Source organism: Oryctolagus cuniculus, chromosome 3, assembly GCF_051225735.1.
Source record: "Oryctolagus cuniculus isolate XC-2025 breed Fujian yellow rabbit chromosome 3, ASM5122573v1, whole genome shotgun sequence".
Classification (NCBI taxonomy): Eukaryota; Metazoa; Chordata; class Mammalia; order Lagomorpha; family Leporidae; genus Oryctolagus; species Oryctolagus cuniculus.
The window spans coordinates 24,012,329-24,029,784 of record NC_142869.1 but is presented as its reverse complement, the minus strand read 5'-3'; the positions used below and the strand labels follow the sequence as shown (position 1 = coordinate 24,029,784).

The following is a 17,456-nucleotide window of genomic DNA, read 5'->3' as shown; positions in this document are numbered from 1 at the left end:
AGCACGCCAGCCGCGGTGGCCATTGGAGGGTGAACCAACGGCAAAGGAAGACCTTTCTCTCTGTCTCTCTCTCTCTCTCACTGTCCACTCTACCTGTCAAAAAAACAAAACAAAACAAAAAAAGAATAATAGTTAGATTTGCCTTTATCTTAACCCCCCTTCTTTTAAACCAGGTTTCATTAATATTCCAGCCTCAAAGTCATTAGATTGTACTGTTAGTTCTGGGACCCTCTCTGTCCTGAGACAGGTGGGAGAAGTGTTTTGATACAAAGGTGTTTGAATTATTTCTGCCTTGTGTTAACTGTTTGAGGTGTGCTGACAGGCCTGGATTCCCACCCTGGCATTTCTCATATTTCTTAATCCTAACTCAGACCACCAGAGTTGTGTTTGAAGGTAGATGTTGAGGAAGCTGACTTTTGTTACTAATCTTTCTTGGAATCAAGGTAGTCAGATGTATAGTTGGTGACTCAAACAACAGAAGAAGCAGATACTACATTAATAACACCTTGGAATAATAAATTCTTAATAAATTCTAGCAGTTTTTTTTTTTAAGTTAAACTTTTAATTTTGATATTAACATAAAAATTGTAGATTCACTTGGAATTTCAAGAGTTCTCTTTTAACCCTCAACTCCATTTTCCTTAATCTTGCAAAACTGAAGTGTACATGAAGATACAGGCAAGATAGGATTCCTGGTGTTGCTCTTCTACAGCCAGGTTCACTTCCATGCTGCCTCCACCTCCTCAGTAGCTTGAACTACCAGGACTCTGTTCTTCCTTTCTCTAGTTTTCAATCCTTGTACATTCATATGCAGGTTTTTGTGTGAACCTAGTTCTTCATTTCTCTGGTGAATGCCCAGGAGAGCTAATTGCTTTGTGGTGTGGTGGCTGCATGTATAGTTTTATAAGAAGCCACCACAATTTTCCCGTGTGGCTACTATTTTTCATCTCCACTAGCAGAGGATGAGTGATTCAGTTTGTGTGCATCCTTACCAGCTTTTCATATTGTCCGTTCTCTTTAAGACATTTGGATAGGCGTGCAGCAGTGTCTGACTCGCATTTCCTACTGGCGCATGATGTTGATTTTTTTTCATGTGCTGAGTGCCATCCGTGTGTCCTTTCATGACATAATCTCATATATTTTGCCCATCTTCTAGTTAAATTATTGGGCTTTTGCTGTTACTGAGTTTTGAGAGTTTTAAAATAAGTTTTTGATGCTAGTTCTTTGTCACATACGTGATTTGCAAATATTTTCCCCCAGTCTTAATTCTGTTAACAAGGGTCTTTCATAAAGTAGAATTTTTTTGTTTTTGGTGAAGTCAAAATTACTGCATTTCAAATAATCTATCAGTCAGCTACAGCTGATACCCTTTTCCTACATAGCATATTTATGCTAATCAGCGTCCTCTTCCGTTTCTATTCACTGCATGTAGTGACACTTTGGGCTGTTACATTAGTTCTACTTGCAGTGTTAGTTTACATTACATCTTCCAATGGTTTCTGCGTAGAGCATTCTGAACAAAGCAGAAAATGATCCCAATTTGATTTCCCCTGAATGGACTTGACCATGTATGTGCAACACAGTGATTTGTAACATTTACGAAAATTATTCTTAGTGTTGTTTCTGAACATAAGTTTTATCCCATCTCCAGATATTTAGAAGTTCTTTGGTTAAGAAAATATATTATGAGTTTTGAAAAGTATGTAATATTTTATATCTATGTCATTTACATAGGCATAATTGGAAGTTGCTACAAAATGGCATTAGCTTGTGTCTGTGACACATTAGGTGTTATGCTAAATTCCACCATCAATATGTTATACATTTAATCTTCTTGGTACAAAATAGTCATGTGTAGCATGAACAATCAATGTCACTGTCATTTGAGAGTTATAACCACATTGTGGGTCTGTTGCATTCATAGCAGGTAAGAAGCTCAAAGTTAATGAAGTTTAAAGAGTTTGATGCAGTTTACCATTCTGTGTTTATTTAGTTGCCGGAGTCTGCCCTCAGAGACCTCATCGTAGCCACCGTCGCTGTCAAGTATACTCAGTCTAACTCTGTGTGCTATGCCAAGAACGGACAGGTAAACCAAGCTGTCAGCTCCCTCTCAGGGGGACTGCTGTTCTACAAACTCATTCAAAAATCCATCTGCCTTGGTACTGGGCAGCTTGAAAGGGAAAATTTGCCAAGTTTGTCAGTGTTTTTGCAACACCTTGATAGACTGTCTAAACTAAGATGATTAAGAAGTATCTTTGGAACCAAGTACTAAAATTAGTCACATTGTCTCTTGACTAGAATGAGTTGTAGGTTTTGGAGTAACACTCTAATAGCTGTTACTAAATTCCTTTATTCACTCTTTTCTTCCTCTGCTGCTAATATTTCCAGTGAAGAGGAAGTAAGGAATGGTACTGCCACCCATCAGTCCATGTTTTTGCAGCATGCAATGTTTTCACAAATGTTACTTATGTTACCAAGAATCATTTGAGTAGTAGAAGGACTGCTAGGCTAGTAGTTAACCTGATATTTTAAAATCAGGTGCATGGAGGCATAATTTGTGTAGTGAAATTCGCCCTTTTAAAATGTATAATGTGACCAGTTTTCACAAATTATACAATCATATAACCACTTTTCACAATTGAGATACTGAATATTTCTTACTGTTTGGTGTTAAGCAAGATATTTTACTTCTTATTGTATCAAGACATAGAATACAAAGTTGAGTTCATTCATCACTAAGGCCTCTCCTAACTCTAGGGTAAACTTGGTTTTGCTGTACTTTCAGCAGCTTTGAGAGCCATTTCTTACAGTGTATCTTCAGCCCCTCATGGCACTTATTAAACTGTTTGGTCCATAAGTGGATATTAATTAGCAGGTGACTTGGAAAATCCTTTCAGAATTCCAGTGATTGCCAACTGTTAAGATTTCCCATCTCTAGTAACAGCATCCTGGGAGGTTGTGGCTGGCTACTGGTTTCTTAGGCTCAGGGTGTGATATGTCACAGGAAGGTCATGCAAAAAGAAATGTGTCCAGGATGAGCATGTTCACGTGGGTCTGTGGCTTCTCGGACCATCTTGTGGGTGAGGTTGCCAGCAGTAATGCTCAGAATGGGTTGTGCATTGGACAGCCCACCAAGAAATTTACTACTGCAAACACTAACACCAGAAAACACCAGTGCCTTCAGGTTATTGTTGCTTAGAATTCAACTTCTTGATTAGAGAAAGGGAACAAGAACTTTTTGTGTGTGTATGTGGGGAATTGGGCCGTACTTTTTTTTTAGGATCCCCTTACTATGTCAGTTCCTATGAGTTGATATTTTAACTGTAAGTTAAAGACTAGAAAAAAGACTTTCAAATAACTACAGCTACCTTTGCGGCTTTTTTTTTTTTTTTTTTTTCAGTTCTTTTTCCCTCAGACCATCAATAATGTAATTTTTAAAATGATTCTATTTATTTTTTATTTGAAAGACAGTGTTACAGAGAGAGAGAAGTAGGGAAAGAGAGAGGGAGAGAGAAAGAGAATCTTCCATTTGCTGCTTCATTCTCCAAATGGTCTTAACAGCCAGGGCTGGGTCAGGCCAGAACCAGGAGCCAGGAGCTTCTGGGTTTCCCCATGTAGGTGCAGGAGCCCACGGACCTGAACCATCTTCCGCTGCTTTCCCAGATGTATTAGCAAGGAGGTGGATCAGATTTGGAGCAGCTGAGACCGGAACCAATGCCTATATGGATGCTGGAATGGCAGGTGGTGGTACAGCACCAGCCCCTGATAATGTAATTTTAATGGAGTTTTAGAGACTTCCAGAATATTTATAGTCGTACATTAAGTATCACTAAGAGGGGCCCAGCACTGTGGTGTAGTGGATAGGGCCGCCACCTGCAGTGCCGGCACTCCTTGTGGGTGCTGGTTCGTGTCCCAGTTGCTCCACTTCCTATCGAGCTCTCTGCTATGGCCTGGGAAGGCAGTGGAAGATGGCCCAAGTCCTTGGGCCCCTGCACTCACGTGGGAGACCTGGAAGAAGCTCCTGGCTCCTGGCTTCGGATGGCATAGCTCCGGCCATTGTGGCCAGTTGGGGAGTGAACCAGCAGATGGAAGACTCTTGTTCTCTCTGCCTCTCCTTATCTCTCTTTTTAACTCTTTCAAATAAATAAAATTTTAAAAAAAAAGTATCACTCAGACATAAAAACACTTAGTAATAAACCTCTTACCCTCCGCATTTTGTGATTTAAAGATTTACATGTTTCTTTTATTTTTTTCTGATGTTTTTTCCCACAAAATTAGATCTTTAGAGAGGATATGTCATTGGGAGAGGCATTCATTTTCGTGTGTCTTCCTCAGGTGATTGGCATTGGAGCAGGACAGCAGTCTCGGATACACTGTACACGCCTTGCAGGGGATAAGGCAAACTATTGGTGGCTTAGGCACCACCCACAGGTGCTTTCAATGAAGTTTAAAACGGGAGTCAAGAGAGCGGAAATCTCCAATGCCATTGATCAGTATGTGACGGGAACCATTGGTGAGGTAAGAGGCTTGTCATGGGTGGCCAGGGTTAACAAGTTCACCCTTTCATTTGTCACAGACTTTGCCTTTCTCTCTACAGGGAGAAAAAGGTACTTTTCTTGAAATTCTGAATCATAGTTCATTAAAAGTTCTTACCAGTGCACCATTTTTTCCTATTTGATTTAATTTTCTTAATTTTTTTTTGTCCCTTTCTGAATCTATAAACCACTTTACAAGTTATGACCACTGGTTTTGTTTTGTGTTTGTACTTCCCCCAAGCTTTGCATGACAGGTTTTCACTTGAAAACGTGAGATATCTGTCACTGTGTCCAGCACGACGCTGACCACCTGGGTAGGTGTGTGCTCAATGTTAAACACAGATACCTGATGGCAGGTACCCAAGGTGTTTCTCCATATTTTGTACCAGTGCCATGAACAAGTCAGTCTGTTTTCATTACTTTTGACCTTCTTTGTTATCTTTTGTTTGGAAGAGGAAGCATAAAATCAGAGATAGGGTAGCTTTTCAAGAGGAAAGATTTAGCCAAGTTTCTGGACCTACAAACTAGCAAGAGTTCAACAGAATACTGGGTGGTAACCAGAGACGTCCGGTGCTCTTCTGAAGCTAAATTGCCTGTGTTGAGTTATCTGAGCAGGAACAAGAATCAACATGAGCATCATTGAAGAGGGAGGCTGCAGCCAGGAAGCACCTCCCATACTGTCATTGTTGGGCTTTTCTGTTTGATATTACCCAGTAAGCCTCTCCTAATAATTCTGGGAGAGTATTTCTTTGTGAACAAGAATAAAAATATGTTAGCGTCAAAATGTCACCAGAGTGGAAACTCCTTTTCAAATATGAATGCTGGTCTTAATCTGTTTGTGTTGCTACAATAGAACACCACAGACTGGGTAGTTTATAAAAAGTAGTAATTTAGTTCTCACAGTTTGAAGGCTGGGAAATCCATGATCACAGCTGGCCAGCTCAGTACCTGGTAAGAGCTGCTGTCCACTTGCTGAATGGCTTCTGTTGCTGATCCTCTGCAGGGGATGAATGCCCTGTCCTCACATGTTGGGAGGCACAGACGGGGCGAACGCACCCCTCAAGCCCTTTGAGAAGGCACTAATCTATTCACAAGAGCAGAGTCTCGTGACCTAATACCTCTGAAAGGCCTCTCATCTTGATGCTGGTGCACTGGAGGTTAAGGTTCAGCATCAGTTTCAGAGGGATCGTAGACACTCAGCCCTTAGCAAATATTCTGAATCATATTTTGCTTTTGTCTGCAGCTGACTTTATACTTGAGTTACAGTTGTTTTAAAAATGTAGTTCTAGAATGTCCATCAGCTGTTTTCTAGATTGAATATGGAGTTTTTCCTGTAAAGCCGTTAGAATGTGATTTTCTATTTGCTTGCTTTGCTACAGTGACATCAAGTAGTAGATGTAATTTTCAGAGATTCAAGAACAAAATACATTAGGATAAATGGATTTGGAAAACAAAATTATATAGTCTCTACTTCATAAAGTTAGAATCCCTTTTCTTCCTTAATGAAAATGTTTTCAAAAAAACATTGTTATTCGGTCTTTCATTACTACAATAAAATACCTGAAACAAGCTGCTTAAAAAGCAAAAAGAAGTTTCTTTTAGCTCATGGTTTTGGAGATTCAAGTCCAAGATTGGGCAGCCCCATTGGATAGCGTCTCGGGAGGGGTGAAAGCATCACATGACAAGAAGATGTGTATGTATTTGTCTGTAAGCCCTTATAAAGCCGCTGTGATTCAGTAACAGGGCCTTCCACCTTGGCAACTTAATCACTGCCCAAACCCTGCCTCTGAATGCTTTGATTGAGTTAAGCTGCCACCATGTTAATGCCATTAGTACAAGGCTTTGGGAACCAAGCCTTTAACACATGGACCTTCAGTGGGCACCAAAACTAATGTCCAAACCATAGAGCACATCAAAGAAATTTTGAAAATATGGATTTGGATGGAACTAGAAGCCATTTTTCAATAATGAACGTGTCAGAACAAGATGCTCAAATGCTTTCTGGCATTGTGATGTGCATCAGGTAGAAACCACAGATGTCAGACTAACCTTCCTTCACCTGCTGCTCCCTTAGGATGAAGATTTGATGAAGTGGAAGGCTCTGTTTGAAGAAGTTCCTGAAATGTTAAATGAGGCAGAGAAGAAGGAGTGGGTTGAGAAACTAAGTGGGGTTTCAGTCAGCTCTGATGCCTTCTTTCCTTTCAGAGATAACATAGACAGAGCTAAAAGGGTAAGCATGGAATTGGGTATGTTTGCATAAAAATGAGCGTTACATAGAAACTATATCAGATATCCTGCTTCTGACTTCTACGTGTGGGTAATATATAAAAGCTGTGGCAATGTGCGATAGATTAATATCATCTGGAGAATCCTTTGACTTATCTCTGATGTGGGGATAATTCAAATCCTGTTTACCGTTTTGTTTGAGCAAATCATTGTGGGTTTGTACTTTTCAGAGCAGGGTTTTGGTTTTCGCAGGCTTTTACGTGAAATTGTGTTTTGAAAATTTCTACCTGTGTTTCCCCAGAGTGGTGTGGCATACATTGCTGCTCCTTCCGGTTCTGCTGCTGACAAAGTTGTGATTGAGGCTTGCGATGAACTGGGAATAATCCTCGCTCATACGAATCTCCGACTCTTCCACCACTGACTTCATCACGTGTTTGGTGGTTTGCTTTTGTGTAGGTGCAGTGAATTCTGAAAATGCCTGCTCAAGAAAATAAAATATTACATTCTAACAGTGGAATCCATAATTGTCGGTGATTGGGTATTTTTTTGTCTTAAAGATGCAGGTTCTTAAGACCGATACATTATGAATGTTAATGAAGAATGGGATGGGAGAGAGAGTAGGAGATGGGATGGGAGTGGGGTGGGAGGGCAGATATGGGGGGAAGAACCGCTATAATTCCAAAGGCTGTACCTTTGAAATTTATATTTATTAAATAAAAGCTCTCTTAAAAAAAAAGACCGATACATGTTTTGAATTTCTCTGTGTAGGAAATGCAAGGACAGCCAAGCTCCTGGAGCTCAGCCCATCCACTGCATCACCTGTATGTGACAGAAAAACACTCAAGGGAGCCAAAGAACCTGGGCAGCCAGGAGATGTAAGGGCACAAGCAAAGCATCTCAGAGTGCATGAGAATCCTTACAGGCTTTCTTCCTGTACAGGGTTTCTTGTAAAAACCCTGCCTGTCTACTTCCTGAACATACAGGTGATCACCTATGAACTGGAACTCAGAGGGAATTAGTAAATCCTCCTGACGCCTCCCTCCATAGATAGTGCCAGTGTGTGTTTTTCCTCTGTGTTAAGTGAAGTGTTTCCCATAATTTCAGCAGCCCCAGATCCTCCCTTCTGGAGCTGCATAAAATATGTCACCAAAGTTTGGAACCCAAAGATGGACTCAGTATTCCACTTTGGGGCTTGCCATCAGAAGCGGGCCCCATGAGAGGGCAGTGCCTCCTGCATCAGGCACAACTGAATTTGTGTGCCCTGTATGTGTGGTCCTGACTACATACATTATACCTTTGGTCCACCAAAACCTTTTGGTATCATTTACCTCACTACATGGAAGCTACTGTTAACCATGTCATTAACCTACTCTCTCCCTAATGAGCTTTCTAAAAGATTATTCTTAGTCATTTATATAATCAGCTGATCTTCCAACCATTATTTAATGCCTCCTGCACTGAAGCAGGGCTGACTTGTCTCAATGGTAAACACTGCAGAGGGGCCAGAGCTATGGCGTAGTGGACTAAGCATCCATCTGTGGTGCCAGCATACCATATGGGCACCAGTTCTAGTTCGAGCTGCTCCTCTTCCAATCCAGCTCTCTGCTATGGCCTGGGAAAGCAGTGGAAGATGGCCCAAGTGCTTAGGCCCCTGGACCCATGAGGGAGACTCGAAAGAAGCTCCTGTCTCCTAGCTTCAGATCGGTCCAGCTCTGGCTGTTGTGGCCATTTAGGGAGTGAAGCAGCAGATGGAAGACGCTTCTGTCTCTCCCTCTGTAACTCTACCTCTCAAATTAATAAAATCTTGAAAAAAAAAAAAAACCTGCAGAAATACTGTGACTTCTGAGGCTGTGTCATAAGATAGCAAATTGAGCCTCAGTTTCTTGGATTGCTTACTGTGGGATCAAGCCAAGGTCCTGTGCAAGGAGATGTAGGAAGTCTTCCATAAGGAGAGAAAAACTGTCCTGCTAATACTACCTGCTAGCGACATGAGTGAGCCACCCTGGAAGTGGATCTTCCAGCCATAACCTCTGGAGGACCTGATCCAGAACTGCCTTGAGGAGACTGTCATGAACTCCTGACCTACAGATAAAGAGACAGTTTCTGTCGAAGCTACCAAGTCTGGGATAATGTGTGTAGCAATAGACAACTGATAAAGGGATTTCAAATGATAAATTAGAAAGTGTATTTCCTAATGCCCACAGATCATTGGTTATTCTTTTGCTTGGTTAAAGGTTAAGATTAAGGTATGATTGGAAAATTTTTATTGTTAACCCTATCTCTTTTTTTATATTTATTTTATTGATTAGAAAGAGAGAGGTAGAGACAGAGAGATGGTCATCCATCTGCTGGTTCACTCCCTAGATGGCTGCAACAGCCGGAGCTGAGCCGATCCAAAGCCAAGAGCCAGGAGCTTCTTCCGGTTCTTCCATGTGGGTGCAGGGGCCCAAGGACTTGAGCCATTTTCTACTGCTTTCCCAGACCATAGCAGAGAGCTGGATTGGAAGAGGAGCAGCCCAAATGGGATGCCAGTGCTTCAGGCCAGGGCTTTAACCTGCTGCACCACAGCGCTGGCCCCAACCCTATCTTTCGAACTGCTTTCACATGAAATTTTACCAAACACTACAATTTTTAGTGTAAAAATTGCATACTCTGCTTCCAAATCTGCGAGGTAATGGTGGAGTTTCACTTCTCACATACTCTTCTGCAAATGTAAAATAGTCTGCAAATGTAAAGTGGGTTAATTTGATACATTTTCGTAGCATTTATAATTAAGAATACTACTACAAAAGAACTTAAAAGGAACAGTCCCACTCGTGTGTATATCCAAAGGAAGTGAATTCATTATATTGGAGTGACATTCACAGTTCCATGTTTGTTGAAGTTCTGTTCACAATAACCAAGAAATGAAAACAACCTCATTGTCCAACTGATGAGTGGATAAAGAGAAAGGTATATATACACGGGATACTATTCCATCATTTAAAAAAAAGATGAATTCCTGCCATTTGCAACAGCATGGGTCTAACTGGAGGTCATTAAGTGAAGCAAGCCTGGCATAGGAGGTATTGCATGATCTCACTTGTGAGATCTAACAAAATTGAATCCCATGTTTATCATTGCCTCTATATATTCCTAAGTCTTAGAAATATTTGCCTACGTATCCAAAGATTATTAACATTTTCTCTCACATTTTGCTAATGCTTTATACTTCTCATTTTTGTAGTTCGGTCTGTCATCTGTTTCAATTTTAGTGTGATGTGTGGGTCAAGTTTAGTTTTCTTTCAATATATTTATCCAATTGTGCCAGTCATTTGTTGAAAACTCTGCCTGTTGAATTAACCTTTTAAAAATATTTTTTTTGAAAAAAATTTATGGAGAGACATCTCAATCTGCTGATTTACTCCCCAAATGCCTGCAATGATCAGGGTCAGGTTGGGGCCGAGCCAGGAACTGAGAACTGCATCCATGTCTCCCACATTGGTGGCAAGGACCCGATTACTTGAACCATCACCTGCTCCCACACAAGGTCTGCATTAGTAGGAAGCTGGAATTGGGAGCTGGAACCAAGAATTGAAGCCAGGTACTCTGATGTGAGGTGTAGGTATCATAACAAGCATCTTAACCACAAGGCTAAATGCCTTTCCCAGTTTTGAATTGTCTTGTTCCCTCAATTAACATTATATAGCTGTGGGTCTGTCTGCACTCTGTTCTATATTAGTGATATGTTTGTCCTAATGCCAATACCACAGTGTCTTACAGTTTCTTAGTAAGTTTTGAAATCAGGTAGTTTATGTTCTTCAACTTTGTTCTTTTTAAAGATTGTTTTGTCTGTTCTGGATTCCATATATCAACCAGTCCATGTACACAGAAAAGTTATATGTATGTATGTATGTATATATACATATATATATATATATATATAGTGCAATCCCAATCTCTCCCTCTCTCTCTGTCTCTCTCTCTTTCTCCTCTGTATACTCTCACACACACACATAAATTTGTGGAGAGCTTTCCCTTTGAGAGTTGGCACCCTCTGGTTTCCACCAGCTTTTGATTGCTTTCAGTGCCTTCAAGTTTATCTTTTAAGACTTTTGTCCAGTGCTCATATTTACTATCTGCAGAAGAGTTTGTCCAGTGCAGTCAGTCTAATCTGCCATTAATAAATCAGAAACTCCAGTGAATATCCTATGTGACTATTTATTTGTAACTATTACCAACTGCTGGCTATTTGGCTCACCTGCAAGTAGAAATTGACAAGAGGCCAATAAGATTTACTGGCACTGTGTTCAAACACAAAGGAAGGAGCATGGAAGGAAGAGGTTCTACTGACGGGCTTGTCAACAGGAGCTGAACAGATGCTGTTGTGGGGTTGGAGAAGCCTGGCAGTTCACCTTTGGTACATGACACTTCTGTCTGCAGCCAACCTGGAGTTCTGGCCTAGTGCTCTCAGCACAAGACTTCATTTGCAAGCAGCTCAGTGTTTTGTGTATTTGCAGTTTGGGTGTTTGGTTTTTTTTTTTTCTCTCCACACAACATACTCAAAAGTAGCAATGTTGCTCACCACTACCACTCCAGAAAGGTCACATTGGACTATTCTGAGCACATGTACAGGTTGAGAGAAGTCCTCAACAGGACAGTTAGTGGGCCTTTGGCCATTAGGATCCAGACACTCCTTGCTCCTGGTTGTTTTGGAGCTGGAGGTGGATATGTAGGTCAAGAGATAGATACACATCTGGTTGGAAAGCATTTGATTTAATGAGCACGGTTTCTACTCTGTCTCAACCACTGCTTCAGTTTCTTAGTAAGTCATTTCTAGCAAAGCATTTGGTCATTTGTCTTAGTGTTCAAATCTGTTGGCATATGGTTATGACTAATATTTTGAATTTTTAGAAGTTCTCTATTATGGAGAATTTGGATTAGACAAAATTGAAATTGTTAAACTAAACCTTATGTAGTTATTGTCCTCTGTAATAAGTAATTTATGACTCATTTGATTGTAGTGTTTCTTCACTTTTGATCATTTTGGAGCCGATTCTAGATAACTGTCAGTATTTGTTAATCTAAAGTTAACCTCTTTTTTATTTTTTAAAGATTCATTTTTTATTTGAAAGGCAGAGTTACAACACACACAGAGAAAAAGAGAGAGAGAGAGAGAAAATCTTCCATCCGCTGGTTCACTCCCCAGATGGCCGCAATGGCCAGAGCTGCACCGATCCAAAGCCAGGAGCCAGGAGCTTCTTCCAGGTCTCTCACGTGGGTGCAGGGGCCCAAGAACTTGCACCATTTTCTGCTGCTTTTCCAGGCCGTAGCAGAGAGCTGGATCAGAAGTGGAGCAGCCAGGACTCGAACTGACGCCCATATAGGATGCTGGCATTGCAGGCAGCAGCTTTACCTGCTACGCCACAGCGCCGACCCCATTAACCTCTTAAAAATATTTTGTGAATATATATTTATTCTCTGAAATACATAACCACATCTATCAGCTCAGGGCACAGATGTGATGATACTCTGTAGCAATGAACATGCCTAGTGACAAGACTTTAGTTTCTAAAACCACTAATTAATTTTAAATTTTTTATTTTTATTTTTATTTTTTGACAGGCAGAGTGGACAGTGAGAGAGAGGGAGAGAGAGAAAGGTCTTCCTTTGCCGTTGGTTCACCCTCCAATGGCCGCCGCGGCCGGCGCGCTGCGGCCGGCGCACCGTGCTGATCCGATGGCAGGAGCCAGGTACTTCTCCTGGTCTCCCATGGGGTGCAGGGCCCAAGCACTTGGGCCATCCTCCACTGCACTCCCTGGCCACAGCAGAGAGCTGGCCCGGAAGAGGGGCAACCGGGACAGAATCCAGCGCCCCGACCAGGACTAGAACCCGGTGTGCCGGCGCCGCAAGGCGGAGGATTAGCCTAGTGAGCCGCGGCACTGGCCAACCAATTAAATAATTTGGAAAGAGGTGTGTTGAAATCTCCCTCTGTGAGGATGAACTTTGTTGTTTCTCACAGGTTTATACACATTTGCTTCGTATATATTTGAGGCTTAGGAAGTGCTCACATGCTTCAGGTTACTATCGATATGAGATTTTAAAAACTGTTTTTTTATTTTTAAAGGCAGGGAGAAAAAGAAATTCCCATCTAGAGCTGGGACCAGAAACTTAACCTAGGTTCCCACATGGGTGGCTGGGATCCAGCTCTACCTGAGTCATCAATGCTGACTGCCAGGGTGTGCATTAGGAGGAAGCTGGAAGTGGAGCAGAGCCAGGAATTGAATCCAGTCACTCTTATACGGGATATGGGCATTCCAAGTGCTATTTTAAGCACTGTGCCAAACGTCTGACCTATATTTTTTCCCATTATTATTTTTTAATTGTACTTGTGTTATGGTATAGCAGGTAAAGCTACTGCCTGAAATGCCAGCATCCCATATGGGCACTGCTTTGTGTCCTGGCTTCTCCACTTCTGATCCAGCTCTCTGCTAATAGCCTGGGAAAGAAATGGAAGATGGCTCAAGTAGGTATCTGGGCTCTTGCTGCCTATGTTGGAGACCTAGATAAAGCTCCTGGCTCCTGGCTCCTGGCTTTGGACTGGATCAGTCCTAACCATTGCAGCCTTTTGGGGAGTAAACCAGCAGATGGAAGATCTCTCTCTTTAACTCTGCCTTTCAAATAAATAAATCTTTTTAAAAAGCATCTTGTCAACCTTTATCTTTGCTTTTAGCCTGTTGATATTTGTTTCAATTGTTGACATATTTGGACCCTATTTCTAATTTTATAAAGTTGGATGCACCTTTTATTTTCTTATTGTTGTTTTGAATTGATTCTTGTATTTTCCCCAATAAGATAAAAATGTCTACCCATTTTCACACCCCATAATTACAATTTCTTTCTACTGCAATTAAAGCATTCTAAACTTCAAGACTGGAGATTCGCTGGTGTTTAAATGATATGAACTATGATCTTATATGTTATGTTAAAAATACAAAGGGGCATATGTAATATACCTGAATCAACTGAGTGTATTTATTTTTATTTATTTTTATTTTTTTTTTATTTTTTTGACAGGCAGAGTGGACAGTGAAAGAGAGAGACAGAGAGAAAGGTCTTCCTTTGCCGTTGGTTCACCCTCCAATGGCCGCCGCGGCCGGCGCGCTGCGGCCGGCGCACCGTGCTGATCCGATGGCAGGAGCCAGGTACTTCTCCTGGTCTCCCATGGGGTGCAGGGCCCAAGCACTTGGGCCATCCTCCACTGCACTCCCTGGCCACAGCAGAGAGCTGGCCTGGAAGAGGGGCAACCGGGACAGAATCCGGCACCCTGACCGGGACTAGAACCCGGTGTGCGGGCGCCGCAAGGCAGAGGATTAGCCTAATGAGCCGCGGCGCTGGCCCTGAGTGTATTTAAATTGGTGGTGGTGGTGGTGGGTGGATTCCTTGGGACACAGAGAAAAGAACCAGCCCTTTAGCTTTTCTTGAACATATCCTAAAAGAGGCACCCTTCACTCATCTTCCTAGTGCCCTGTCCTTTGACCCTGCTTCATTCCAGGATACCTTCTTTCTAGGGCCTAGTCTGGGGCCCTTCTTCAGAGAGCAAGAACCCACAAGTGTTTACACTCCCAGTGCCTTCTGTTCTTGGACACTGCAAAACTTCCTTTTAGCCAAGTACTATGCTAGGCACAAATTTATCTCAAAAAAATCATGCACATATAAAAGTGCGAGAAACATCCACCATTTCAAGAATAATTGGGGGACTGGGGGGCAGGCATTATGGTGCAGCAGGTTAAGGCACTGCTTGGGACACCCACATCCCATATCAGAGTGCCTGAGGTCAAGTCCTGCCTCCGCTTCCCATCCAACTTTTTCTTTATGTGCCTGGGAGGCAGGAGATGATGACCTAAGAACTTGGGTTCCTGTGGCCTACATGGGAAACCCATATGGGGAACTGGATGGAGTTCTTGGTTCCTGGCTTTAGCTTGACTTACCCCTGACCTCCTCTATGGAAGACTCATTCTCTCTCTCTCTGTCTGTCTCTCCACCCCCTTCTCTCTGCCACTCTGCCTTTCAAATAAATAAATCTAGAGAAAGAGAGAGAGAGAGAGAGAGAAGGGAGGGAGGGACAGAGGAAGGGAGGAAGGAAAGAAGGGGAAGAGGAAGAGGACGAGGAAGAAACCCTGTACTTAATAGCCATATTCCCCATTCTGTCATCCCCCAGCAGCCTACTGTACTACCAACCTACTTTCTGACTATGGTCTTGCCTATTTGGGACATTCACATAAATGGGATCATACAGTGTGTGTCCTTTTTTGTCTGACTTCTTTTACTTAACATACTGTTTGAAAAGCTTATGTTGCAGTATGGGTCAGGACTTCTTTCCTTTTCGTAGTCAATTTTATCCCATCATTATGGATGCACCACATTTTGTTCATCCGTGCGGTGGCTGACAGGCATTTGGTTTCTTTCCACTTTTTGGGTATTATGAGTAATGCTGCAGTGAACACCTGCGTACAAGTTTTGGTGTGAACACATCTCAGTTCTCTTGGGGATGACCTAGGCATGGAAGTGTGAGATCATCTGCTCTGAATTTGACTCTGTGGAACTGCCAGACTTGCATACCTGCTATAACACTTTACAGTTTCTTTTTTTGTTTGTTTTTTGTTTTTGAGAGAGAGAGAGACAAAGAGAAAGGTCTTCCTACCTGTGGTTCACTCCCCAAATGGCCACCATGGCTGGCACTGCACCGATCTGAACCCAGGAGCCAGGTGCTTCTTCCTGGTCTTCCATGTGGGTGCAGGGCCCAAGCACTTGGGCCATCCTCCACTACCTTCCCGGGCCACAGCAGAGAGCTGGACTGGAAGAGGAGCAACCAGGACTAGAACCTGGCATCTATATGGGATTCCAGTGCCGCAGGTGGAGAATTAACCAAGTGAGCCATGGCACAGGCCCCTACCACTTTACAGTTTCAACAGCAATGTATAAGGGTTCCAATCTCTCCCCACAAGCTACAGGTTTTTGAGTCACAAGTAGCTAGTCAGTGTTTGGCTCAGCGTCTCACAACGAGTACTGAACTACAGAGGTTGGGAGGTTTCACTATAAAGTCCTGTCTGGTGGTCTGGAATAGGCAATGTTTCCTTCTGGGGTGAGCAGTTTCCAAAGACCAAAGGGCATCCTTGGTCCTTGCTGTCCCAGACCTAAGGGAGTCTGTGGTGGCAGGCACTCTGCGGGACAGGTGACTCTGGCCAGGTGGTGATGTCACCCTCTCTGGCAGTCTCCAACCAATGCTAATTTCAACCTTTTGGGGGACTCCACAAAAGAGCTCTTTTAAAGATAAATTTGTCTCCTAAGATTGTTAAATCCTATATGTCTCCAAAGAGTAAGTAAAAAGGAATTCAAGGAAATGTAAAACATGCTTTAATATCTGCTATCTGACTCTGCTGAGGAATGTTAAAAAGTGGAATTTCCCATTTGGGGTTTCCAGCTGAAGCTCCATTTCTCTGTCTCTTCTATTACAGTACTCTCTTCATTGGAAATGTATGTAATTTTTGTTTGCAATTCAAGTTGGATCTCTTATTTTAAAGAGGATGCAGCCTGGGATGATATGGTCATGCACACTTGAAAAAAATGCTGTATTCTTGAAAAAGAACTTTCCTGTGCAAGGACAGGTCACCCCCATGCTACTTCTCCTTTATCAGCCTTAATGGCAAATCTTTAAGTGTTTCCAAATGTGAGAGGCTCTGACAGTGGTCTTTTTTCAAATAGTTGAATTGTATCCTCTGAAAATGAGATTTTTTTTTAATTGTAGCCTGCCACTTTTCCTACCATGGTAATGGGAACTAATTGAATAGGAAGCAATTTTAGCACTTAAATGTGCTGATGTGATGTTTCTTCATCACTTTAATGACTTTCATACAACTGGAAGCAGAATAGAATTTTCAATGGAAATATAATTAAATAGAAAAGTCATTGCCTGTACTCATAATTTCCACCTGATCATTTCTTTATTCACCTCCATAGAAAGTATGCCTTACAGGCTTATAGTGGTATTACTATGCAGGCTAATTTGCATAACTCATTTAAGTCATTAGAGCTGAAAACAATATAGATACACAATCCATTTCATTACAAATCAAGTGCAGCAGGACAAAAGTAAAATGTCAAAACTCTGGCTTTTCTTTGTATAATCTGATCTTATTTACTATTACTATCCTACATAAAGTCTGATTTTTCTTGAATTGTCAATTCCATGTCTAGATCCAATCTCTTAAGATGCTGTTTAATCCAGCCTGATTGAGACCATGCTCGGGGGAAGCAGTAGCATAGTCGGTTAAAGCCGAAAGGTCTTTGGAAATACTTAGTTCTCATGTTTGAATGATTGTGCTGTGCAGGAAGAAGGAAAGTTTCACCAAGCTTGCATTATGAGGCCCAAACCGCAAAAGGCCATCAGGATGTATTCAACCTGGTCTGAGTTCAATTTCTTTCTTTTTTTTTTTTTTTTTTTTTTTTGACAGGCAGAGTTAGACAGTGAGAAGAGACAGAGAGAAAGGTCTTCCTTTTCTGTTGGTTCACCCCCCAAATGGCCGCTACAGCTGGCACGCTGTGCCAATCTGAAGCCAGTAGCCAGGTGCTTCCTCTTTGTCTCCCATGCGGATGCAGGGCCCAAGCACTTGGGCCATCCTCCACTACCTTCCCGGGCCACAGCAGAGAGCTGGA

The 17,456-nt window shown here is 42.1% G+C and overlaps 1 protein-coding gene across 2 annotated transcripts in view; it reads left to right on the top strand.

The window, feature by feature from the left end:
* ATIC (5-aminoimidazole-4-carboxamide ribonucleotide formyltransferase/IMP cyclohydrolase) overlaps positions 1-7,285 on the top strand; it is a 40,814-nt gene extending 33,529 nt beyond the window's left edge. For both annotated transcript variants that reach the window (XM_002712460.6, XM_089328990.1), the window contains 4 exons: positions 1,994-2,086; positions 4,336-4,518; positions 6,610-6,765; positions 7,063-7,285. In XM_002712460.6, coding sequence (XP_002712506.2) covers positions 1,994-2,086; positions 4,336-4,518; positions 6,610-6,765; positions 7,063-7,182 — 552 coding nt within the window. In that variant the 3' untranslated portion in view covers positions 7,183-7,285. The remainder of the gene's footprint in view (positions 1-1,993; positions 2,087-4,335; positions 4,519-6,609; positions 6,766-7,062) is intronic.
* The last annotated feature ends 10,171 nt before the right edge of the window (positions 7,286-17,456 follow it).